This window comes from Choristoneura fumiferana, chromosome 28, assembly GCF_025370935.1.
Source record: "Choristoneura fumiferana chromosome 28, NRCan_CFum_1, whole genome shotgun sequence".
Lineage (NCBI taxonomy): Eukaryota > Metazoa > Arthropoda > Insecta > Lepidoptera > Tortricidae > Choristoneura > Choristoneura fumiferana.
Genome location: NC_133499.1, coordinates 3,973,782 through 3,994,276, shown reverse-complemented (window position 1 = coordinate 3,994,276; position 20,495 = coordinate 3,973,782). Strand labels below are relative to the sequence as shown.

At 38.6% G+C, this 20,495-nt stretch overlaps 1 protein-coding gene and 1 pseudogene across 1 annotated transcript; both read left to right on the top strand.

Moving 5' to 3' along the window:
• Window positions 1-1,746: 1,746 nt before the first annotated feature.
• On the top strand, window positions 1,747-7,130 carry LOC141443758 (acyl-CoA Delta(11) desaturase-like; annotated as a pseudogene).
• Window positions 7,131-9,322: 2,192 nt separating this feature from the next.
• On the top strand, window positions 9,323-20,006 carry LOC141443680 (acyl-CoA Delta(11) desaturase-like). Its single transcript, XM_074109025.1, has 5 exons — window positions 9,323-9,458; window positions 14,688-14,895; window positions 16,856-17,036; window positions 17,675-17,830; window positions 19,729-20,006. The coding sequence occupies exons 1-5, from the start codon at window positions 9,441-9,443 to the stop codon at window positions 19,913-19,915; spliced, it is 750 nt and encodes a 249-aa protein (XP_073965126.1). The 5' UTR covers window positions 9,323-9,440; the 3' UTR covers window positions 19,916-20,006.
• The last annotated feature ends 489 nt before the right edge of the window (window positions 20,007-20,495 follow it).

Sequence of the window (20,495 nt, the reverse complement as noted above, 5' to 3'; positions counted from 1 at the left end):
CCGAACAAGCCGGCTTCCGAAAAGGCTATAGTACCGTAGACCCCCATACATGCGCTGCGGCAGGTTATACAGAAGACTGAAGAGTATAACCTCCCCCTTTGCCTTGCATTTGTGGACTACGAGAAAGCTTTCGATTCGATCGAGACTTGGGCCTTGCTGCAGGCTCTCCAGCGGTGCCCAAGTTGACTATCGGTATATCGAAGTGTTGAAGTGTCTGTACGAAAACGCCACTATGTCCGTCCGATTACAGGATCAGAGCACGAAGCCTATTCCTCTGCAGCGGGGAGTCAGACAAGGAGATGTGATCTCTCCGAAACTGTTCACGCTGCATTGGAGGATGCTTTTAAGGTTCGGACTGGAAAGGACGAGGCATCAACATTAATGGCGAGTACTTCACTCATCTCGATTCGCCGATGACATTGTCCATTGAACGAGTTATTGAAATTTCGTGTGTTGAATTAGAGAATCACATCATATTATGTGTGTATAGGCCGCCGTCCTCAGACTTTGTCAGTTCGAACCCGTGATGGAAGATGCTTTTGAAACAAGTTTTTGCTAGTAGTAAATCTGTCATCGTATGTGGAGATTTTAATGTGAATTTACTAGACTCGGCAAATAGATATTTCTGGAAGACTTTTGAATTTATTTAAATCATTTGACTTGTTTCATCTTTTTGAGGAACCAACGAGAGTGACGGCTAACACAGCTACATGTTTAGATAAATATTTTCTGCAAGTGTGATGCTATGGACAAGGAAATAATAAACTGTTTTAATTCCGATCACAGCGGCCACAAAGCCTGTTTTGCATACTTAAAAAGACGAATGATCAAGTAGTAACCTACAGACCCATTACAGAAGCCCGTGTAGAAAAATTCAAGGACAATATTATCAACAGCGTTCCTGAGCCTTATATGGAGGGAAGTGATCCTAACGTCCTATATGTATAAGAACCTGTCTACAGTAATTAATCGAGAGTTCGGAAAAGTTTTCAAATTAAGAACTAAATGAGAAACGGGAACAAGGCAAAGTTTAGTGACTGGGCCACGGTCGGAATACATAAGAGTAGAACTAGGCTTTACGAACTTTTATGATGAAAAGCCACAGTCAAGACCCCTCGTTTTTAGACTACGTTAAAAAAATATTCCAAATTATTTAAAAAAGTATGTATAGCTGCCAAAGCTGATTATCTTAGTAATAAAGTTAAATCCGCTGAAAATAAAGTAAAAGCTGTATGGAATGTAATAAATTCAGAAACTGGTAAATCTAAGCCCCGTAATTGTCAATTCCAATTAAAAGTGGATGATAGAATATTGACTTCAGATTTAGAAGTGGCGAGTACTTTTGATAAATTTTTCTCAGATATAGCTGTAAAATACGACTCGCGATCTAAAGTCTTCCACTGTGCTGGCTAGTTCTTATCTAAATGAAATGCGAAGGATAGACGTCTGAATTTTGATTTTCAACACACTGACTCTGAAGAAATTATAAAGACTTTTTAAATCTTTGAAACTGAAGAATACGGAGGATCTTTGGGGTATTTCTGTTCGATTATGCAATCTGTCATCCATATTGTGGCACCGTACCTAGCCGTCATATTTAATAAGTGCATTGATGATGGTGTGTTCCCGGACTTAATGAAATATAGCAAAGTGATTCCATTGTTTAAAAGCTGGGAGCTCATCTGATCCTGGCAACTTTCGTCGATATCTGTGCTCCCTGTGCTGAGTAAAGTGTTTGAAAAGATCATGCTTAACCAGTTGCTTCGTCACTTCAATGTAAACAACCTACTACACAGCCAGCAATTCGGTTTCACAAAAGGCCGTTCAACAAACAGATGCAGCTGCAAGTCTCATGAAGTACATTTATGATGCATGGGAAATTCGCAAGATGCAATAGGAATATTTTGCGACCTCTCCAAGGCCTTCGATTGCGTGGAGCATGAGACGCTTATCCGCAAACTTCAACACTATGGACTTTCAGCTAAAGCACTAGACCTTGTTAAGTCTTATCTCAGCCAAAGAATTCAAAAAGTGGACATAAATAGAACGCAGTCAGCTGGCTCAGCGGTGAAGCTTGGAGTTCCACAAGGCTCCATTTTGGGTCCATTTCTCTTTCTAGTATATATAAATGACCTGCCCCACTTGCTAGAACAGAAATGCAACATAGTATTGTTTGCAGATGATACTTCTTTGATATTCAAAGTAAACAGGCAACAAGAAAATCCAACCCACATCAATGAAACTTTAGCAGAGGCGCTGAACTGGTTCACTGCTAACAATTTGTTACTAAATGCAGCTAAAACTAAGTGTATAAAATTTTCGTTGCCTAATGTAAGACAGTTTGAAACAATTATTTCCTTAAACGGAGAGAATCTGAATCTTGTGCATGAGACTGTTTTTCTTGGTCTTACGTTGGATCGTAATTTACAATGGAGCCCGCATATTTCTGGTCTTGCTGGTAGATTGAGCTCTGCCGCCTATGCTGTACGAAGAATCAGGCAATTTACCAACGTAGAAACTGCCCGGCTAGTTTATTTCAGTTATTTTCACAGCATAATGTCCTACGGTATGCTGATTTGGGGCAAGGCAGCCGACATAGAAACTATCTTCATTTTACAGAAGAGGGCAGTCCGGTCGATCTACAACCTTGGCTCCCGAGATTCACTTAGAGAACGCTTTAAGGAGATAAACATCCTCACAGTAGCTTCACAGTACGTACATGATGTGATATTGTATACACACAAGAATATCGAGTCCTTTAAGAAAGTGTCAGACGTACATGATATCAATACTCGTAATAAGCACAAGCTTGCAGTTCCTAAATTCCGTCTACGGAAAGTAAGCAAATCTTTTGTGGGAAACTGCGTGAGATTTTACAATAAAGTTCCTGTAGAAGCATGGAAATTGCCACACAACTCTTTTAAAGAATACATAAAGAGTGCACTCCTGAAGAAAGCTTACTATATAAAGTTGAGGAGTACTTATGTGATGATGCGACATGGCCAAAACTGAAAGCCGATGACAAATTGGGATGTTGATGTGTGATGTGATGTATCGTGTTTGTGTGTGTGAGTGCGCGCGTGTGTGTATGTGTGTGTGTGTGTATGCTTATGTCGGTGTATTTGTATTGTATAGTGTTGTGAAGTGTGACTTGGCAGTGTCCCGGCGCATTTCGTGTCTAGTTCTGGTTCTGTTGCCGTTGTCCGCGTTGCAGAATTTAATTTATAATATTTATTAGTTTGACATTTGGAGACCTTATACATCTCCATTTCTTTATTTTAATAATTATTATTAAGTTTTTGACCTTGGAGGCTTTTTACACCTCTGAAGATTGTATAATTTAATTAATTTAATTAGTTTACTTTGACATTTAGAGACTATATACATCTCTGAATTATTTAGATTAGGAATTTTATTATTAACATAGGGACTTTATACATCCCCTGCTGTATAATAATTTTATTATTAACTCAGGGACTTTATACATCCCCTTGTTTATGTTTAAGGCTGTATATTGTTAAGCTTATGGATTTTAAAACTTTTATATTTTAGTTTAAATTCTAGTCACAGGCTCGCGACGTCGAAGTTCCAAGACGATCCCATAGAGCTTATGGGAACGGAAGCAATACCATGCCTCGGTACCGCTCTGCTTTCAGAGCATGACATGAGTGCGTGTGAGCTAACTTTGGGGGCGGCAGACGTGGACTTGCCTTCGAAATCCAAAAGCTTAATGGTTAATTGACCTGAAATGTATATTTCAGAACTAAATTATTGTTATTATTATTTTAAAATTTATGACGGTGGAAGCATTCTACACTTCCACTGAACGTAGATTAGTTTAGATATAGTTAGTGTTTAGTATTGTAACTAAGGGACCCCATACATCCTGTATTTTTTTTTTTTTTTTTGTATTTTTTTTTCTTTAATTGTATAATATAGTTTTTAAGTATTTTATTTGTAATTATATTATTATTAAAAAATGACTTTCTGCCAAGTTTCTTGCGGCGCATTCTTCTTGGCAATGATGGTCTTTCCGAAAGCGCTGGTAGTTTAAAAAATGACGTGTAAAAGTGCCCATTGCGGCCTATTTACTGAATAAATCATTTGAATTTTTTGAATTTTTGAATTTGACAATACATTAATCTGGTAGTGACATCCCTGGTGGCCCAGCCAGGATCGTCTCCGCAGGACGGAACTCCTCAACGGTAAATGGCATCGACTTGAAATTTGGTAAAAAACGTATTTAGATGACAATTCAAGTAGAGTCAGCAAAAAAAGCTTCTATTAAAAAATGATCTGGGGGCACGGTAGTGCCACTGCCAAGACAAAATGCTTTAAACTAACTTTTTAACTAAAAAACTTATTTGTGTGTCTATGTCTAGTTTGTGTGTAAAAATGACTCTTTATTTCTCTCAATTTTATCGTCCCATAACATTTATTTATGTTACAGTGACACAGACGCTGATCCCCACAATGCCACGCGAGGGTTCTTCTACTCCCACGTGGGCTGGCTGCTGGTTAAGAAACATCCGGAAGTCCTAAAACGGTCACGGACCATAGATATGTCGGACATATACAATAACCCTGTGTTGCGGTTCCAGAAAATGTGAGTACAAAAAAAATAATATTTCAATCGATTCACATACTGTAAAATACTATTCGAATATGCTGAAAAAAATGTGCAAAATTTGAAATGCGAGAAGAGTAGCGCCATCTAGTGTTGAATAGCAGAACTAACACACTAACTTTAAAAGAGCGCCTGTTTGATGTCAGTCTAACCGCTACATGCAAGTCAAAATTATTGGTACAGTCAACGTCATAAATAAGTGATCACTTTTGTACCTTTTCATTTTAACGTCATGTTTGAAAAGCCATACGAAATTGTGTACCGACTGAAAGCGACAAGGTACAAAAGTGATCACTTATTTATGACGTTGACTGTACGATTCCAATCCAATTTATGACAAGCGTAAACAAAGACGCCATTAACCCAACCATAGACATTTAGTGATGTGAAAACCTAGAACCTATTGCATAATAATTAATCTGTTCAGTTAATCGATTATTTATTAGGTAATTGAATAGATCAACGTATTTTTGTCTATTTTATTATGGGAAATAATAAGTGCAGCGACTAAAGTTTTATCTAGCACCCGCAACGGAACATCTGTTTTTGTATGTAAGTAACGGGTTAATAGAACAGCTTCTATTAAACTAATATGCCATCTTTACAATACCAGCAAATTATGCAAAATCGAGCGACAATTTCCAAACAACAAATAATATAACTCGGCTACCGATAAATATATTATCTTCAAAATTGATGATTTGGCGACTAATATCGTAAGTCAGCTAGTTTATTTATTTTTGAGCTTCAAATATCAGTCTGTCTACTAATTTAGTCAAAATCAGCCTCCAATAAAGAGCATCGTAAATAATGAGTTAGCAACAAAATTAATAATTTGTCTTCTTTTTTACCCGACTGCCCGAAGGAGGGTTAGGTTTTTCGAGCGTATGTATGTATTTATGTATGTATGTATTGTGAGTATGTACGTCCATTTCTTTGGTCCTCGCTGCAGCCTAAACGGCTAGACGGATTTTGACGTATGAGGTACCTATCATTGAATTCGTCATAACTGTCGGAGTTACATAGGCTACATAATATTTCAATATGGCGTCTGCGAAAAAAAACATGGCGGAGGAATGAAAAAAAATATTTTGTATTGTATAAATATGGGTATCAAATGAAAGATAATAATTAGCCCATTCTAAATATAAATGGGTTATAATACTTTAATCTACCGTTTTCACATAAAATATCAAAAAAGTGTAAAATAAAACACTAAATTAAAAAAAACCCGACTGCCAAAACGAAAAGGAACAAAATAAGCCTAGTGGTGTAGAACTCTGTTAAGTAGTTAATTTTAAGTTCAACAGTTTGGACCCATTACTAAGTTTTTGAGCGTCACGATTTAAATGGGTCCCGACTGTTGAACTTAAAATTAGCTACTTAACAGAGTTCTACACCACTAGGCTTATTTTGTTCCTTTTAGTTTCATGGCAGTCGGGTTTTTTCATTTATTAATTTCACTTTTAATAAATTGGATAGGCATAACGTATTATAATCGACCCAGACGTCCGGCTACATGCAGAGTCTTAGCCAACCTCGACATTGGCAGAATCATCAAATAACTGATGGAGCCACTTTTTACCTGACTTCCCGAAGGAGGGTGTACGAGCGTACATAAGAGTTATTTAAAACAAGATGAGTTTTTTGGAAGATTATAATGAAGTAAAATATACAATATTAATAAAACGCGCGTGTGGTCGGTCTGGCTGTTAGCGGCGAATGTGTGGTGCTCGATGCCGGCGGCGCGGGGCAGCCTTCACCCCCGCTGTCGCCTGATGACGTAGCTTGCGTGGGCGCAAACAGAGGGTTAAGGTTTTCCTAAATTTGAATTGAATTGTGTAGCTAATAGTGACAATGTCATATAAATACGTATCTAATATTTGTTACAGATACGGGGCCCAAGTGATATTATCCTGCGCCTACATCCTCCCATCTTTAATACCGATGCTTTGGGGGCAATCCTTCAGCGATTCCTGGCACATCAACTCGCTGCGAATAATTCTAAACCTCCACGCTTCTTGTCTAGTAAACAGCGCCGCCCATGCTTTCGGAAACAAACCATATGACAAAAACATAGCCGCTGCACAGATTTCTACATTATCTTTTGTAACTTTAGGAGAATGTTTCCACAATTACCATCATGTTTTTCCATGGGATTACAGAACGGCTGAGTTAGGGAATAATCGATTGAATTTAACGACGATATTCATCGATTTCTTCGCGTGGATAGGTTGGGCGTATGATTTAAAAACAGCCACTGATGAGATGATTGAAAGTAGAGCTAAGAGGACTGGTGATGGGACGAATTTATGGGGATGGGGGGATAAAGATTTAGTTAAAAGTGGGGAGAAAGTAGAGAAGATATATTATGGGTGGGGATAAAAATATGAAGGATACGAGCGGTGTCAAAGTGTTGTATACACAGGGATAGTTTGAAAGTTAGGTTGTTGCCGTTTCAAATATCATTAGGATTGACTTTGCTGGCAACATCGCTCGCTGTCTATAAGTGCCAGCTATGATAAACATTAGTTAGGTCATTAGATACGAAACGAAAAACACCTGTGTTTGCGTGTGTAGCGACTCCTAGCGCCATCTAGTGAACAACATTAGAAACTCCTACCATGTTCTACATCGCGCTATCGAAGTTTCTCAACGCGGTCGCATATATACAAGCTCCGACGCTCTTCCTTCGGACTTCGGTCCCCAGGCATAACACCTGCCTGGAGAGAGATCTCTCTATTGGAGCCTCCCCCCACATTGGTGACCCCGACAATGGACACAAACGCAGCCTTCGAAGACATCCAAGACGAAGACGTAGTCTCACAGCAGGCCAGACTAACCACACCGTGCACCACTAGCATGTACCTACATATGCCTGGTGTCTACAGTGTGACAACCCCAACTCAACGCAGCTCACCGCAGCTCACGCCACGCAGCTCAACACGGCTCACCCACAGCTACGCAGCTCAACGCAACTCAACTCAACGCTCGCCAACAAGGCTCCGAGCAACACAGTCAAGCAACTGGCACCTGCAAGCGCCCACATGACGCACAGACTACACCGCACTCCACGCCGACCTCCGGTCTAAAAAGGGGGCTGATGTAGCGACTCCTAGCGCCATCTAGTGAACAACAATAGAAACTCCTACCATGTTCTACATCGCGCTATCGAAGTTTCTCAACGCGGTCGCATATATACAAGCTCCGACGCTCTTCCTTCGGACTTCGGTCCCCAGGCATAACACCTGCCTGGAGAGAGATCTCTCTATTGGAGCCTCCCCCACACGTGCTTCTTGGACCTATCTAAGGCGTTTGACCTGGTTTCCTACACGATATACTTTGGAAAAAGCTTGAAAACGAAAATGTGCCTACAGAAATAGTTAACATCTTTAAGTATTGGTATGGGAACCAGGTCAATTGCGTTAGATGGGACGGAGCCTTGTCTCGATCGTATGGGCTGGAGTGCGGGGTGAGGCAGGGGGGCTGACCTCGCCAACGCTCTTCAACCTATACGTAAACGACCTCATAGGCGAGCTTAGCAGCACCAGGGTCGGGTGTCACATAGACGGAATCTGTGAGATTTTTTTGCTATTTGAATTTCATTAATGACACTCGAACTATAGCCACCCTCGCTCTGCTCGGGTGGCTAAACATCTCCTGTCATCATGGCTTGTTTTAGTCCCTTGTTGAACAATCTACTATTTCAAAATTTGATGAATACAGGTCTAAAAGGGTGTTGACAACGGTAGAAAATACATTTCTGAATTCCAAATTTTTTAACAGACCGCTAAAGGGATTCTTATCTCGTTTCGTTCCGGCCCTAGAAATAGAGTCGTATCAGATATTTATGCACGCTTGTTGTGTCAGATATTGGTGCTGGTGACTGTACAACGCGTTACAAAGGAACCCGTAATATATAATAAATTATTAAAGTGAAAAATATTGTCAATCCTACTATTTAGTATAGATTGTCATGTGCTGGGAAACTCAATAAAACGGGAATTTAATGGTGATAGATACGTTGGATTTGTCTCCCGACAATATTTTCCTGAGCTTTTTTGTTAATTTGATGTTAACGTTTTAAATTGTCGTGACTTTCACTCAAGTCAAAATACCGCAAACAGGACTTATAACGCTAAAACACACAAGTAATATTCCTACGTATATATTATTTATGTCGAGATAAATATTACTCGTGTGTTTTAGCGTGATAAGTCCTGTTTGTGGTATTTTGACTATAATTTGCTGTTAAGTTCCTTCTTATTTCGCAGAAGTTGAATAATATTGTTATTATGATAAAATAAATAATACTTTTAATGGTGCCACAGACAGACACACATAGCGGTCAAACTTATAACACCCCTCTTTTTGCGTCGAGGGTTAAAAATAGCGGTTTTTTTTTGATGTTTTGGAAATATTTCTTTTTCATGTAATTTATTACAAAGCAACACATTTGATCCTATCTCTCGCTTTTTTCGTGTTGAAGTGAAAGTGACAGATCAAAGTGAAGTTCAAATATTTGGAATTCAGTGAGTAGACCCAGCACTGTCTAGAATAAAAAAAAGTTACTTTGTCTCACGGAGTGAGCAAAATCGCATTTTGCTCACTGATTTTTAATAGCAAAACCTGCCTGTTTGAGCTGCTGAGGTGAAAAGGTATTTAATATTTTTCTTCAATATATATGCAATCTAATATGCAAATATTTTTAAATATTCTATTGCATATTAAATGACATGTTTAATACTTCTGTCTGAGTTCATTCCGAGCTGTTTCATTCGTCGACCGACCGTTGGAGTGCCAGTACCCACTGATGATGTCTCAGAGAAAGGTAAATCAGAATCAGAATTTTTTTTTAGTGTATAGTCACTATACACACTATACTTCAGTGTCACTCAGATGATAGTATAAATAAACGACGCCAAAAAAGACAACTGAAAAGTAAAAAATAATTATGCACTACCTAGCTGTTGCCCGCGACTTCATCTGCGAAGAATTCGTTTATCCCTATCCTGCGGGGACTATGCTGATTTCCCGCAAAATTAGCCTTTCGTCGGAGTCGGGGGACCGCTAAGGTTAACAGAAAACTAAAGTACATATGTTGTATTTTTTAAAAGTATTAACCTTAGCGGTCCCCCGACACCGACGACGCTTAGATAAAAAAAATATTACTAGGTACTTTTACTAACTAGCTTATGCCCGCGACTTCGTCGCGTGTAGGTACTTTAGTTATAAAGACATATGTTTTAATTGACCTGGTGACCCGACACACAGGTTCATCCTAGTTCGGGCACCAGTCTTTGCCACACGGGTCTGACTCCCTTATGTAGTAACTAAGAACCAATGTAACGGAAAAAATTGTAACGGTGGTGGTGAAGAAAATAAATAAATTATTATTATTTTCGAAGGATTGTTTATTCTCAGCTCTAGGCTGGTATTAACTAAATTTACGGGTTATCCACCAAGTAAACGTAGCAAGAGTTGTAGAATAAATATTTTTTAAGAAGATTGCTGAGGGCTATTTTCAGGGTCTAGTTGCATGAACTTTCTCACTATTCTGCATGTATTAAGTATTGCGGCTTTTTGTAAAATTGTGTAAACGTGTGATTTTATGCCTATTAATTTTAAGCTGTGGTGTAGGTGGTTTGGGATGACGCCTGTTGTAGATAGGACTATTGGAACTACGTATACTTTCTCCTGTCTCCATAGTCTAGCAACTTCGTCTTTTAGGTCTGCATATTTTGTTATTATTATTATTATTATTATTATTATCATAATTACCCCCGTTATAATTGTGACATGTGTATCTGTGTGTATAGCGAAGTACTTAGGTACTGCCGTAAACGATAGGTAACAGTTTACTACAGTGTAGGTACCTACTTCGCTATAAACAACATTTTTTTACCTGTTTTGAAGCTAGTTTTTGAAAAGTTTTATGCAAAGCACGAGAGAAAATTAATTATTTCGTGTGCTGCCGGCGAGAACCGAATCTTACTCTAGAACCCGAAATATATAAGTATTCGAAATTGCACTGTAGATAATATTTTGTAAATTAGGTAAAAGATAAATAAGAACGGATAATCACACAAAAATGAACCTTCCTTATATTATTGATTTTATTATGCACACCCGATGAGTAATCTTTAAGTTAGGTACTGCATAGGTACTTATTAGCAAATTTATTTCACACATCATTTTAACCCCCCCCAATTGAAGTCGGCAACACTATACGGATCATTTTAAATAGTGGCCAGCCATATTTTTAAGTCTAGAATAAGGAAGTCTCATAGAAACTCCCCCTAAGAAGTAGAAAGCTACTTCTTCTTTCTCTATCTTTGCCTACGCGTGCCTACGCCGATCATTTTTAGGCTTCCGAATCCGAAGCCAAAATGGCAAAACGGAACCTTTATAGTTTCGCCATGTCTATCTGTCTGTCTGTCCGCCCGCGGCTTTGCTCAGGGACTATCAATGCTAGAAAGCTGTAATTTTGCACGGATATATAAGTTTACATATAATGTAAACGGGGTGTTTTTTTTTCTCATCCAACCCTGTAGTGTGGGGTATCATTAGATAGGTCTTTTAAAATTTGGGGTTTGCTATAACGATTTTTCGATTCAGTGCTTTGTTTGGGAAATATTCAACTTTAAAGTGCAATTTTTCATTAAAATCGAGCCCCCCCCCCCTCTAAAATCTAAACCGGTGGGTGGAAAAATTTAAAAAAATTCAGGATGGTAGCAAGTACCTATATCAAACTTTCAAGGAAAACTATAACGGCTAAGTTTGCTTAAGAATTATTAGTAGTTTATGAGTAAATAGCAGCATAAGGTATAAAATATACCTAAACTTGGAAGATTCCGTATAAAATACGAAATCCTTAGAAAAATATTACTTAATTTTTTCTTAATGGCTACGGTACCCTATTTTGGGCGCGTCCGACACCGGCCGGTTTTTTCTCTTTCACGTAGGAGTTTTGGAAAATTATCTATTACTTAATGTTTCTCCACACTTCTCAAGCAACCTATATGCCAAATGTCAGCTTTCTGCGACCAGTAATCCTGCCGTGAAGCAGCAGTGCTTGCACTGTTGTGTTTCGTCGTGGAGAGTAAGACAGCCGGTGAAATTACTGGCACTGAGGTATTCCATCTTAGGCCTCTAGGTTGGCAACGCATCTGCAATACCCCTGGCGTTGCAGATGTTTATGGCGGTGGTGATCTCTTACCATCAGGAGACCCACTTGCTTGTTTGCCATCCAGTCCAATAAAAAAAAAAAAAAAGTAAACGAAAAATCCCGTTTTTTCCGTTCCCGTCAGAATTTCGGGAAATTCTTTTGTAGTGCTCTCTACACTACCCAAAGAACCTAAATGCAAAATTTCAGTTGTCTAGTAAGTAGTCTAGTCTAGTCTAGTTTTAGTAGTAAAACGAAAATTCTCGTTTTTTCCCGTTCCCGTTCGAATTTTGAAAACTCCACTCTCAATGCTCCTTTACACCCCGTTAAGCAACCTACATCCCGAATTTCAGCTTTCTGCTTCGAGTAAAACGAAAAACGGGAGCTTTCGATGTTTTATACTATTATAATCACCTACTTCTGTGCCAAATTTGAAGAGTCTAGTAATTAATTATAGTTCAAAGGATTCCGTTGAACTGAATATATCAATCCCGTTTTTCCTTATCCCGTGGGAATTTCCAAAAATCCTAAAAACCGTTTTTTACTATTATAATCACCTACTTCTATGCCAAATTTAAAGAGGCTAGTTATTATAGTTACTGAGATAGGGTCACTCGGAATCAAATATATAAATCTCGTTTTTTACCGTTTTCGTGGTAATTTCTAAAAAATCCTTCCTTAGTTATGGGTGCCTACATTGTATGAGGTATCTATGTGCAAAATTTCAAGTCTCTATATCCAGTGGTTTGGGCTGTTTTGCGGGAACTTAGGCTAATTTTGCGGGAAAGCAGCATAGTCCCCGCGGGATAGGGATAAACGAATTCTTCGCAGATGAAGTCGCGGGCAACAGCTAGGTAGTGTATAATTATTTTTTACTTTTTAGTCCTTTTTGGCGGCGTTTTTTTGACAGCGTTTTTTCGGGCGGTTTTTTTATTTCATGTTTTTAAACTGGTATATTATTTTTTTTAAAGTGTACTAGTGTGTAGGATATTTTGGCTGTAGCATCAGCTCATCGTGTTGCCACCATTGCATTGTATGTAAAATAAATTACTGATCAAAGGGAATCAAACACGACATATCAGCTATTATTTTTTCAAGAGTATACTGGTGTGCTGGATATCCTGGCTGCAGCATCAGCTCATCCTGTTGCCACCATTGCATTGTATGTAGAATCAAAAACTGATCGAAACGAATCCAAATACGATATATCTGCTATGGTTTTATCAAGAGTGTTCCTACCTACTAGTGTTCTGGATATCCTGGCTGCAGCATCAGGCCGAGAATTCTATAATCATGCATAGTTATAAAGCATACATGGATGTTTCAAATTTGAGGTCGCAAATATGTTTAAAGTAAAGTAAATACCCATTGTGTCTAAGATTCCTACCGCAGCGAACAAAAGAGCTGACGATCTAAAGACGGCTGAACCGATTTTGATAAAACATGTATTAGAACCATCGCTAGAAAACCTGCTTTCAAATTAAAAAACCGCATTTAAATCGTTCCGGCCGTTAAGAGCTACGGTGTCACAGACAGACACACATAGCGGTCAAACTTATAACACCCCTCTTTTTGCGTCGAGGATAAAACACAGGTGGCCTAACTCTTACTGTTTCAAAGATAATCAAGAGTTGGGATAATTAATTATTAGCAGTAAATCAGCGTAAAGGTTCTTACTTTATGACTTTTTTTTAAGTTATTATTATTATTATTAATAAATAAAATATATATGTCCATTAAAGGACAGTTTGCCTGTGTCAGTAGGTTTGCCGTTGTACGGTAAAAAAAATCTAAAAAACGAAATATGAGAGGTATATAAGTGGATGAACGATGACCTTTTTTAAAGTTATAAGTTATTAAATCTTATGTGGATTTTTTTGACATCTCTCATGTCTCATGTCACGTCAATGTCACTTGTCAAATTTGTTTATTTTACAATTTAACTATATAAACGATAATGTTTCGCGCTGTCATCGTTCATCCACCATTACCTCTCATATTTCGTTTTCTAGAATTTTTTTACCGTACAACGGCAAAACCTACTAGACACTGGCAAAATTGTCCTCTAATGGACAGAGCCATATTTTTCTAAAAATCTAATCTAATCTAACTATATAAACAATGACTATTCATAAACAATGGCTATTACATGCATAAAACAAAGATTTTATAGTTTCGAAAAAAAAAACTTTTTTTTTTCCAATTTGACGAAAAAGTTAACTATCAGGTAGTTCAGATTAATGAACTGAGCCGTCTGCCAAAGTTTAACGGAGCAGATGTAAACATTCACGGTATGCCCTCTTCCACTATTTATACATATATTTATACCGAATTGTAATTAAATCAGTTCAGAGGTTTAAGCTTGCGGTGGTCAAAGACAAACAACCGGACAGACAGATATACAAACAGCGAGATAGAGTAACTATATTAGTAAAGATTCCCAAATAAACTTATAAATGCGAAAGTTGGTGGGTGAAAGGGCAAGTTAGATGAAAGGTTTTATTTAGATAAATGTAATTTCGCACATGAATTTCGAAGCTAGTTTTAATATAAAAGGTATATTATTTAAATTTCTGACAAAACTTTTTACAAGCTTTTATTTAGTTTCACCGTCCCGTAGGCATTCTTAATCTGGTAACAGTGACATCTTGGTGGTCCTGCCAGGATCGTCTCCGCAGGAGGGAACTCCTCAATGGTACGTATTAACGTACCGACTTGAAATTTGGTACGCATATGTAGGTACCTAGTTTAGATGACAATGCAAGTACAGTCAACAAAAGTACAGTCAGCAAAAAAAGCTTGCATTAAAAATGAAATTTTTAACAAAAACTTATTTTCTAGTAGCACATATAGGTATTTAAATTTCTGACACAACTTTTTTTTTACATTTTGTAGAGCAAAATGGTGCCAAACGCAACGGAAACAGTTCTAGGAAGTGCGAGAGAGAGAGAAGACTGTGATAAACTGGTGGCTCCGCAAGCGGCTCCCAGGAAGCACGAATTGGCAGCAGTGCCAGTCACATTGTTCACATACTGGCACATCAGTGGCCTGTACGGCTTATATTTAATCTGCACTGTGGCGACATGGCAGACGATTGTATTCAGTAAGTATTTTTATATGTATAAAAAAATATAACAACAAATTAACCGACTACAAAAAACCAAGATTTTTTTTCTACCAGTCTGAAGTCGGTGCCTCAGCACGAGCCAGCAGGAGTGGTTTTTTTTCACGCTTTTTAATACAAATAATCTACGATAAGTATTTACGATAGTTTAATATCAACTGCTCGTCGCTTTTTAGAAAAGATTGCTTTTTCCAATGCAGAGACATTAATTTATTGAGGAGTCCTGGTGCTTCACCACCCGTTCCATTTTACCATATGCATCACGACGAGCATAAATTGCTTAGCAACTGTGTTAAAGTAATTGAAATTCAACCCGTGAAGTACTTGTTATTGAGTAGTAATTCCGGTGGTCAACTTTACTGTGGTCTACATCATCAGTTCCACTTCACCAATGATGATTTTCAAGAGCAAAGCAAATGCACGAGTTATTACTAAATATATCCAAATGACCATAGGTGTCCCTACAATATTTGAAGAGTTCCCTCGATTTCCTTAGGATCCAATCATCAAATCCTAATTTGGTGCTTATGGGTCCTAATTGAAGGCATTCCTATACGAACGAAAAAAATGTTTTCAAGTCGATTCATAAATGACGGAGTTCTGAGGTAACAAACATAAAAAAATACAACCGAATTGATAACCTCCTCCTTTTTTTGAAGTCGGTTGATGAAAATAGGCTTGCGTTTGACCACAATCACGCCTGATAAAGGTACTGCCACCAGAGTTGAGGTCACGCACACAAGAACATGTCATGAAATGACAACGGGATTTTTACATTAACCCCTTCTCCTTTTGTGCAATCAGTTCTTCATGTAACTGTGTATGTAGTCATTCACTTCAACTCTCGTGGCACTACCTAAAATTTGGTCTAAGATGGAGACAGCTTGCCTAGCAAATGCCCCCTAGATTTGAAGACGGCTAGATTGTAGCGATCAGGGAACACAGAAGCTGGCAGAGCATTGCACTCCTGCTGTCCGGATATAAGTGGCTTCAATATCATCATGTCACCCGAAAGACGTCCACTGCTGGACATAGGCCTTCCCCAAGGCTCTCCACTCAGACCGGTCTTGTGCTTTCCGCATCCACCGCGATCCCGCGATCTTAACCAAGTCGTCGCTTTATTTATTGCCAGGTGTGTACTTATGTGCTAGTCGAATCTTGCAACCGAATTTCGACCCACTTCCGGCGATGAGATGGACTTTAAATTTGGTGTACCTACTTGGTTAAGTCCGGTGACAATACATTAATCTGGTATTGAAATTCTGGTGGTCCAGCCAGGATCGTCTCCGCAGGACGGAACTCTTCAACGGTTAATTGCATCGACTTGATATTTGGTCGGAAATGTAGTTTTCCATACATATGTACTTACATAGGTCATCGTAGTACTTACTATTTCGATGGCATTAGGTAGGTACATTGCAAGTTAAATAAAAGCTTGTAATAAACAATTTATTGAACCAGGCGTTGCTTTGCGGAGGTCCATATCAATGAACTGAAACAATCACTTTGCTCACCCGCGACCTTTTGATAGCTAATGTTTATGCAAGAAACGTGTGTTCATGCACTTCCTCCCCCTCCATACTGTAAAAACACACATAAATCACACAAACCCATCTATTACCACCACCACACTGCTGACGGGTTTCGAACTCAACCAGAGCTCATCTTCAGAGCAAAACAACCGTTCAACAGACTCTAACATCCCTCGATCTATTCTGCTCTGAAGATGAGCTCTGATTTAGTTAGAATCGCGTCAGTATAGTGTGGTGGTGGTGATAGATGGGTTTGTGTGATTTGTGTGTGTTCTAACAGTGTGGAGGTGGAGAAACTGCATGAACACACATTTCTTGCATAAACGTAGACTATAAGATCGCGGGTGAGTAAACCAATTGTTTTAGCTTACTTGTAGGTAATTAACATTTATCCCATCTTGTTCCAGCTCTGCTGATGTACAACGCCGGCATTTTGGGCATCACAGCCGGCGCTCATCGTCTCTGGTCCCACAAGACTTACAAGGCCACCAAGCCTCTGGAGATACTGCTTATGATATTCCACAGTTTCACCAGCCAGAACACCGTGCGCCACTGGGCCAGGGACCATAGGTTCCATCATAAGTACAGGTATTTTTTTTACAAGCTTTTATTTACTACACGTATGTCAAGGCCCAGTGCGGATTGGGAACTATGGCCCAAGCCCTCTTGTTCTGAGAGGAGGCCTGTGCCCAGCAGTGGGACGTATATATGCTGGGATGATGATGATGATGATGTCAAGGACTGGCCTTACATAAAAATTATATTCATTAGTATTTTCGTTTCACCCATAAAATTCAATTTTCTTTTGAGCAGTACGATCGTCGTATTATGTGCGGGTCAAATCTTGCAACCGAATTTTGTAACATTTGGCATACCTACTCGTGTAAATCCGGTGAAAATACATTAATCTGGTAGTGACATCCTGGTGGCCAGCCAGACCAGGATCGTCTCCGCTCCGCAGGACGGAACTCCTCAACGGTTAATGGCATCGACTTGAAATTTGGTACGAAAATGTATTTTAGATGACAATTCAAGTAGAGTCAGCAAAAAAAGCTTCTATTAAAAATGATCTGGGGGCACGGTAGTGCCACTGCCAAGACAAAATGCTTTTAACTAACTTTTTAACTAAAAAAACTTATTTGTGTGTCTATGTCTAGTTTGTGTGTAAAAAATGACTCTTTATTTCTCTCAATTTTACCGTCCCATAACATTTATTTATGTTACAGTGACACAGACGCTGATCCCCACAATGCCACGCGAGGGTTCTTCTACTCCCACGTGGGCTGGCTGCTGGTTAAGAAACATCCGGAAGTCCTAAAACGGTCACGGACCATAGATATGTCGGACATATACAATAACCCTGTGTTGCGGTTCCAGAAAATGTGAGTACAAAAAAAAAAAGAATATTTAAACCGATTCACATACTGTAAAATACTATTCGAATATGCTGAAAAAAAATTGCTAAATTTGAAATGCGAGAAGAGTAGCGCCATCTAGTGTTGAATAGCAGAACTAACACACTAACTTTAACAGAGCGCCTGTTTGATGTCAGTCTAACCGCTACATGCAAGTCAAAATTATTGGTACAGTCAACGTCATAAATAAGTGATCACTTTTGTACCTTGTCATTTTAACGTCATGTTTGAAAAGCCATACGAAATTGTGTACGACTGAAAGCGACAAGGTACAAAAGTGATCACTTATTTATGACGTTGACTGTACGATTCCAATCCAATTTATGACAAGCGTAAACAAAGACGCCATTAACCCAACCATAGACATTTAGTAATGTGAAACCTAGAACCTATTGCATAATAATTAATCTGTTTAGTAAATCGATATTTATTAGGTAATTGATAGATCAACGTATTTTTGTCTATTTTATTATGGGAAATATAAGTGCAGCGACTAAAGTTTTATCTAGCACCCGCAACGGAACATCTGTTTTTGTATGTAAGCAACGGGTTAATAGAACAGTCTTCTATTAAACTAATATGCCATCTTTACAATACCAGCAAATTATGCAAAATCGAGCGACAATTTCCAAACAACAAATATATAACTCGGCTACCGATAAATATATTATCTTCAAAAATTGATGATTTGGCGACTAAATCGTAAGTCAGCTAGTTTATTTATTTTTCTGAGCTTCAAATATCGTCTGTCTACTAATTCAGTCAAAATCAGCCTCCAATAAAGAGCATCGTAATAATGAGTTAGCACAAATTAATAATTTGTCTTCTTTTTTACCGACTGCCCGAAGGAGGGTTAGGTTTTTCGAGCGTATGTATGTATGTATTGTGAGTATGTATTCCATTTCTTGGCCTCGCTGCAGCCTAAACGGCTAGACGGATTTTGACATATGAGGTACCTATCATTGAATTCGTCATAACTGTCGGAGCGACATAGGCTACATAATATTTCAATATGGCGTCTGCGAAAAAAAACATGGCGGAGGAATGAAAAAAAATATTTTGTATTGTATAAATATGGTATCAAATGAAGATAATAATAGCCCATTCTAAATATAAATGGGTTATAATACTTTTTAATCTACCGTTTTCACATAAAATATCAAAGTGTAAAATAAAAACAAATAAAAAAAAAAAAAAAAAAAAAAAACCCGACTGCCAAATAAAAGGAACAAAATAAGCCTAGTGGTGTAGAACTCTGTTAAGTAGTTAATTTTAAGTTCAACAGTTTGGACCCATTACTAAGTTTTTGAGCGTCACGATTTAAATGGGTCCGACTGTTGAACTTAAAATTAGCTACTTAACAGAGTTCTACACCACTAGGCTTATTTGTTCCTTTTAGTTTCATGGCAGTCGGGTTTTTTCATTTTTTAATTACACTTTTTAATAAATTGGATAGGCATAACGTATTATAATCGACCCAGACGTCCGGCTACATGCAGAGTCTTAGCCAACCTCGACATTGGCAGAATCATCAAATAACTGATGGAGCCACTTTTTATACCTGACTTCCCGAAGGAGGGGGTACGAGCGTACATAAGAGTTATTTAAAACAAGATGAGTTTTTTGGAAGATTATAATGAAGTAAAATATACAATATTAATAAAACGCGCGTGTGGTCGGTCTGGCTGTTAGCGGCGAATGTGTGGTGCTCGATGCCGGCGGCGCGGGGCAGCCTTCACCCCCGCTGTCGCCTGATGACGTAGCTTGCGCGGCGCAAACAGAGGGTTTAAGGTTTCCTAATTTGAATTGAATTGTGTAGCTATAGTGACAATGTCATATAAATACGTATCTAATATTTGTTACAGATACGGGGCCCAAGTGATATTATCCTGCGCCTACATCCTCCCATCTTTAATACCGATGCTTTGGGGGCAATCCTTCAGCGATTCCTGGCACATCAACTCGCTGCGAATAATTCTAAACCTCCACGCTTCTTGTCTAGTAAACAGCGCCGCCCATGCTTTCGGAAACAACCATATGACAAAAACATAGCCGCTGCACAGATTTCTACATTATCTTTTGTAACTTTAGGAGAATGTTTCCACAATTACCATCATGTTTTTCCATGGGATTACAGAACGGCTGAGTTAGGGAATAATCGATTGAATTTAACGACGATATTCATCGATTTCTTCGCGTGGATAGGTTGGGCGTATGATTTAAAAACAGCCACTGATGAGATGATTGAAAGTAGAGCTAAGAGGACTGGTGATGGGACGAATTTATGGGGATGGGGGATAAAGATTTAGTTAAAAGTGGGGAGAAAGTAGAGAAAGATATATTATGGTGGGGGGATAAAGATATGAAGGATACGAGCGGTGTCAAAGTGTTGTATACACAGGGATAGTATGAAAGTTAGGTTGTTGCCGTTTCAAATATCATTAGGATTGACTTTGCTGGCAACATCGCTCGCTGTCTATAAAGTTGCCAGCTATGATAAACATTAGTTAGGTCATTAGATACGAAACGAAAACAACCTGTGTTTGCGTGCTTCTTGGACTTATCTAGGCGTTTGACCTGGTTTCCTACACGATATACTTTGGAAAAAGCTTGAAAACGAAAATGTGCCTAC

Bases quoted from the DNA above. Each gene is read 5' to 3' on its own strand.
- LOC141443680 (XM_074109025.1), top strand. The intron at 17,037-17,674 runs GTATTTTTTTTA...TTTATGTTACAG, and splicing joins AGGTTCCATCATAAGTACAG to TGACACAGACGCTGATCCCC. The intron at 17,831-19,728 runs GTGAGTACAAAA...TATTTGTTACAG, and splicing joins GTGTTGCGGTTCCAGAAAAT to ATACGGGGCCCAAGTGATAT.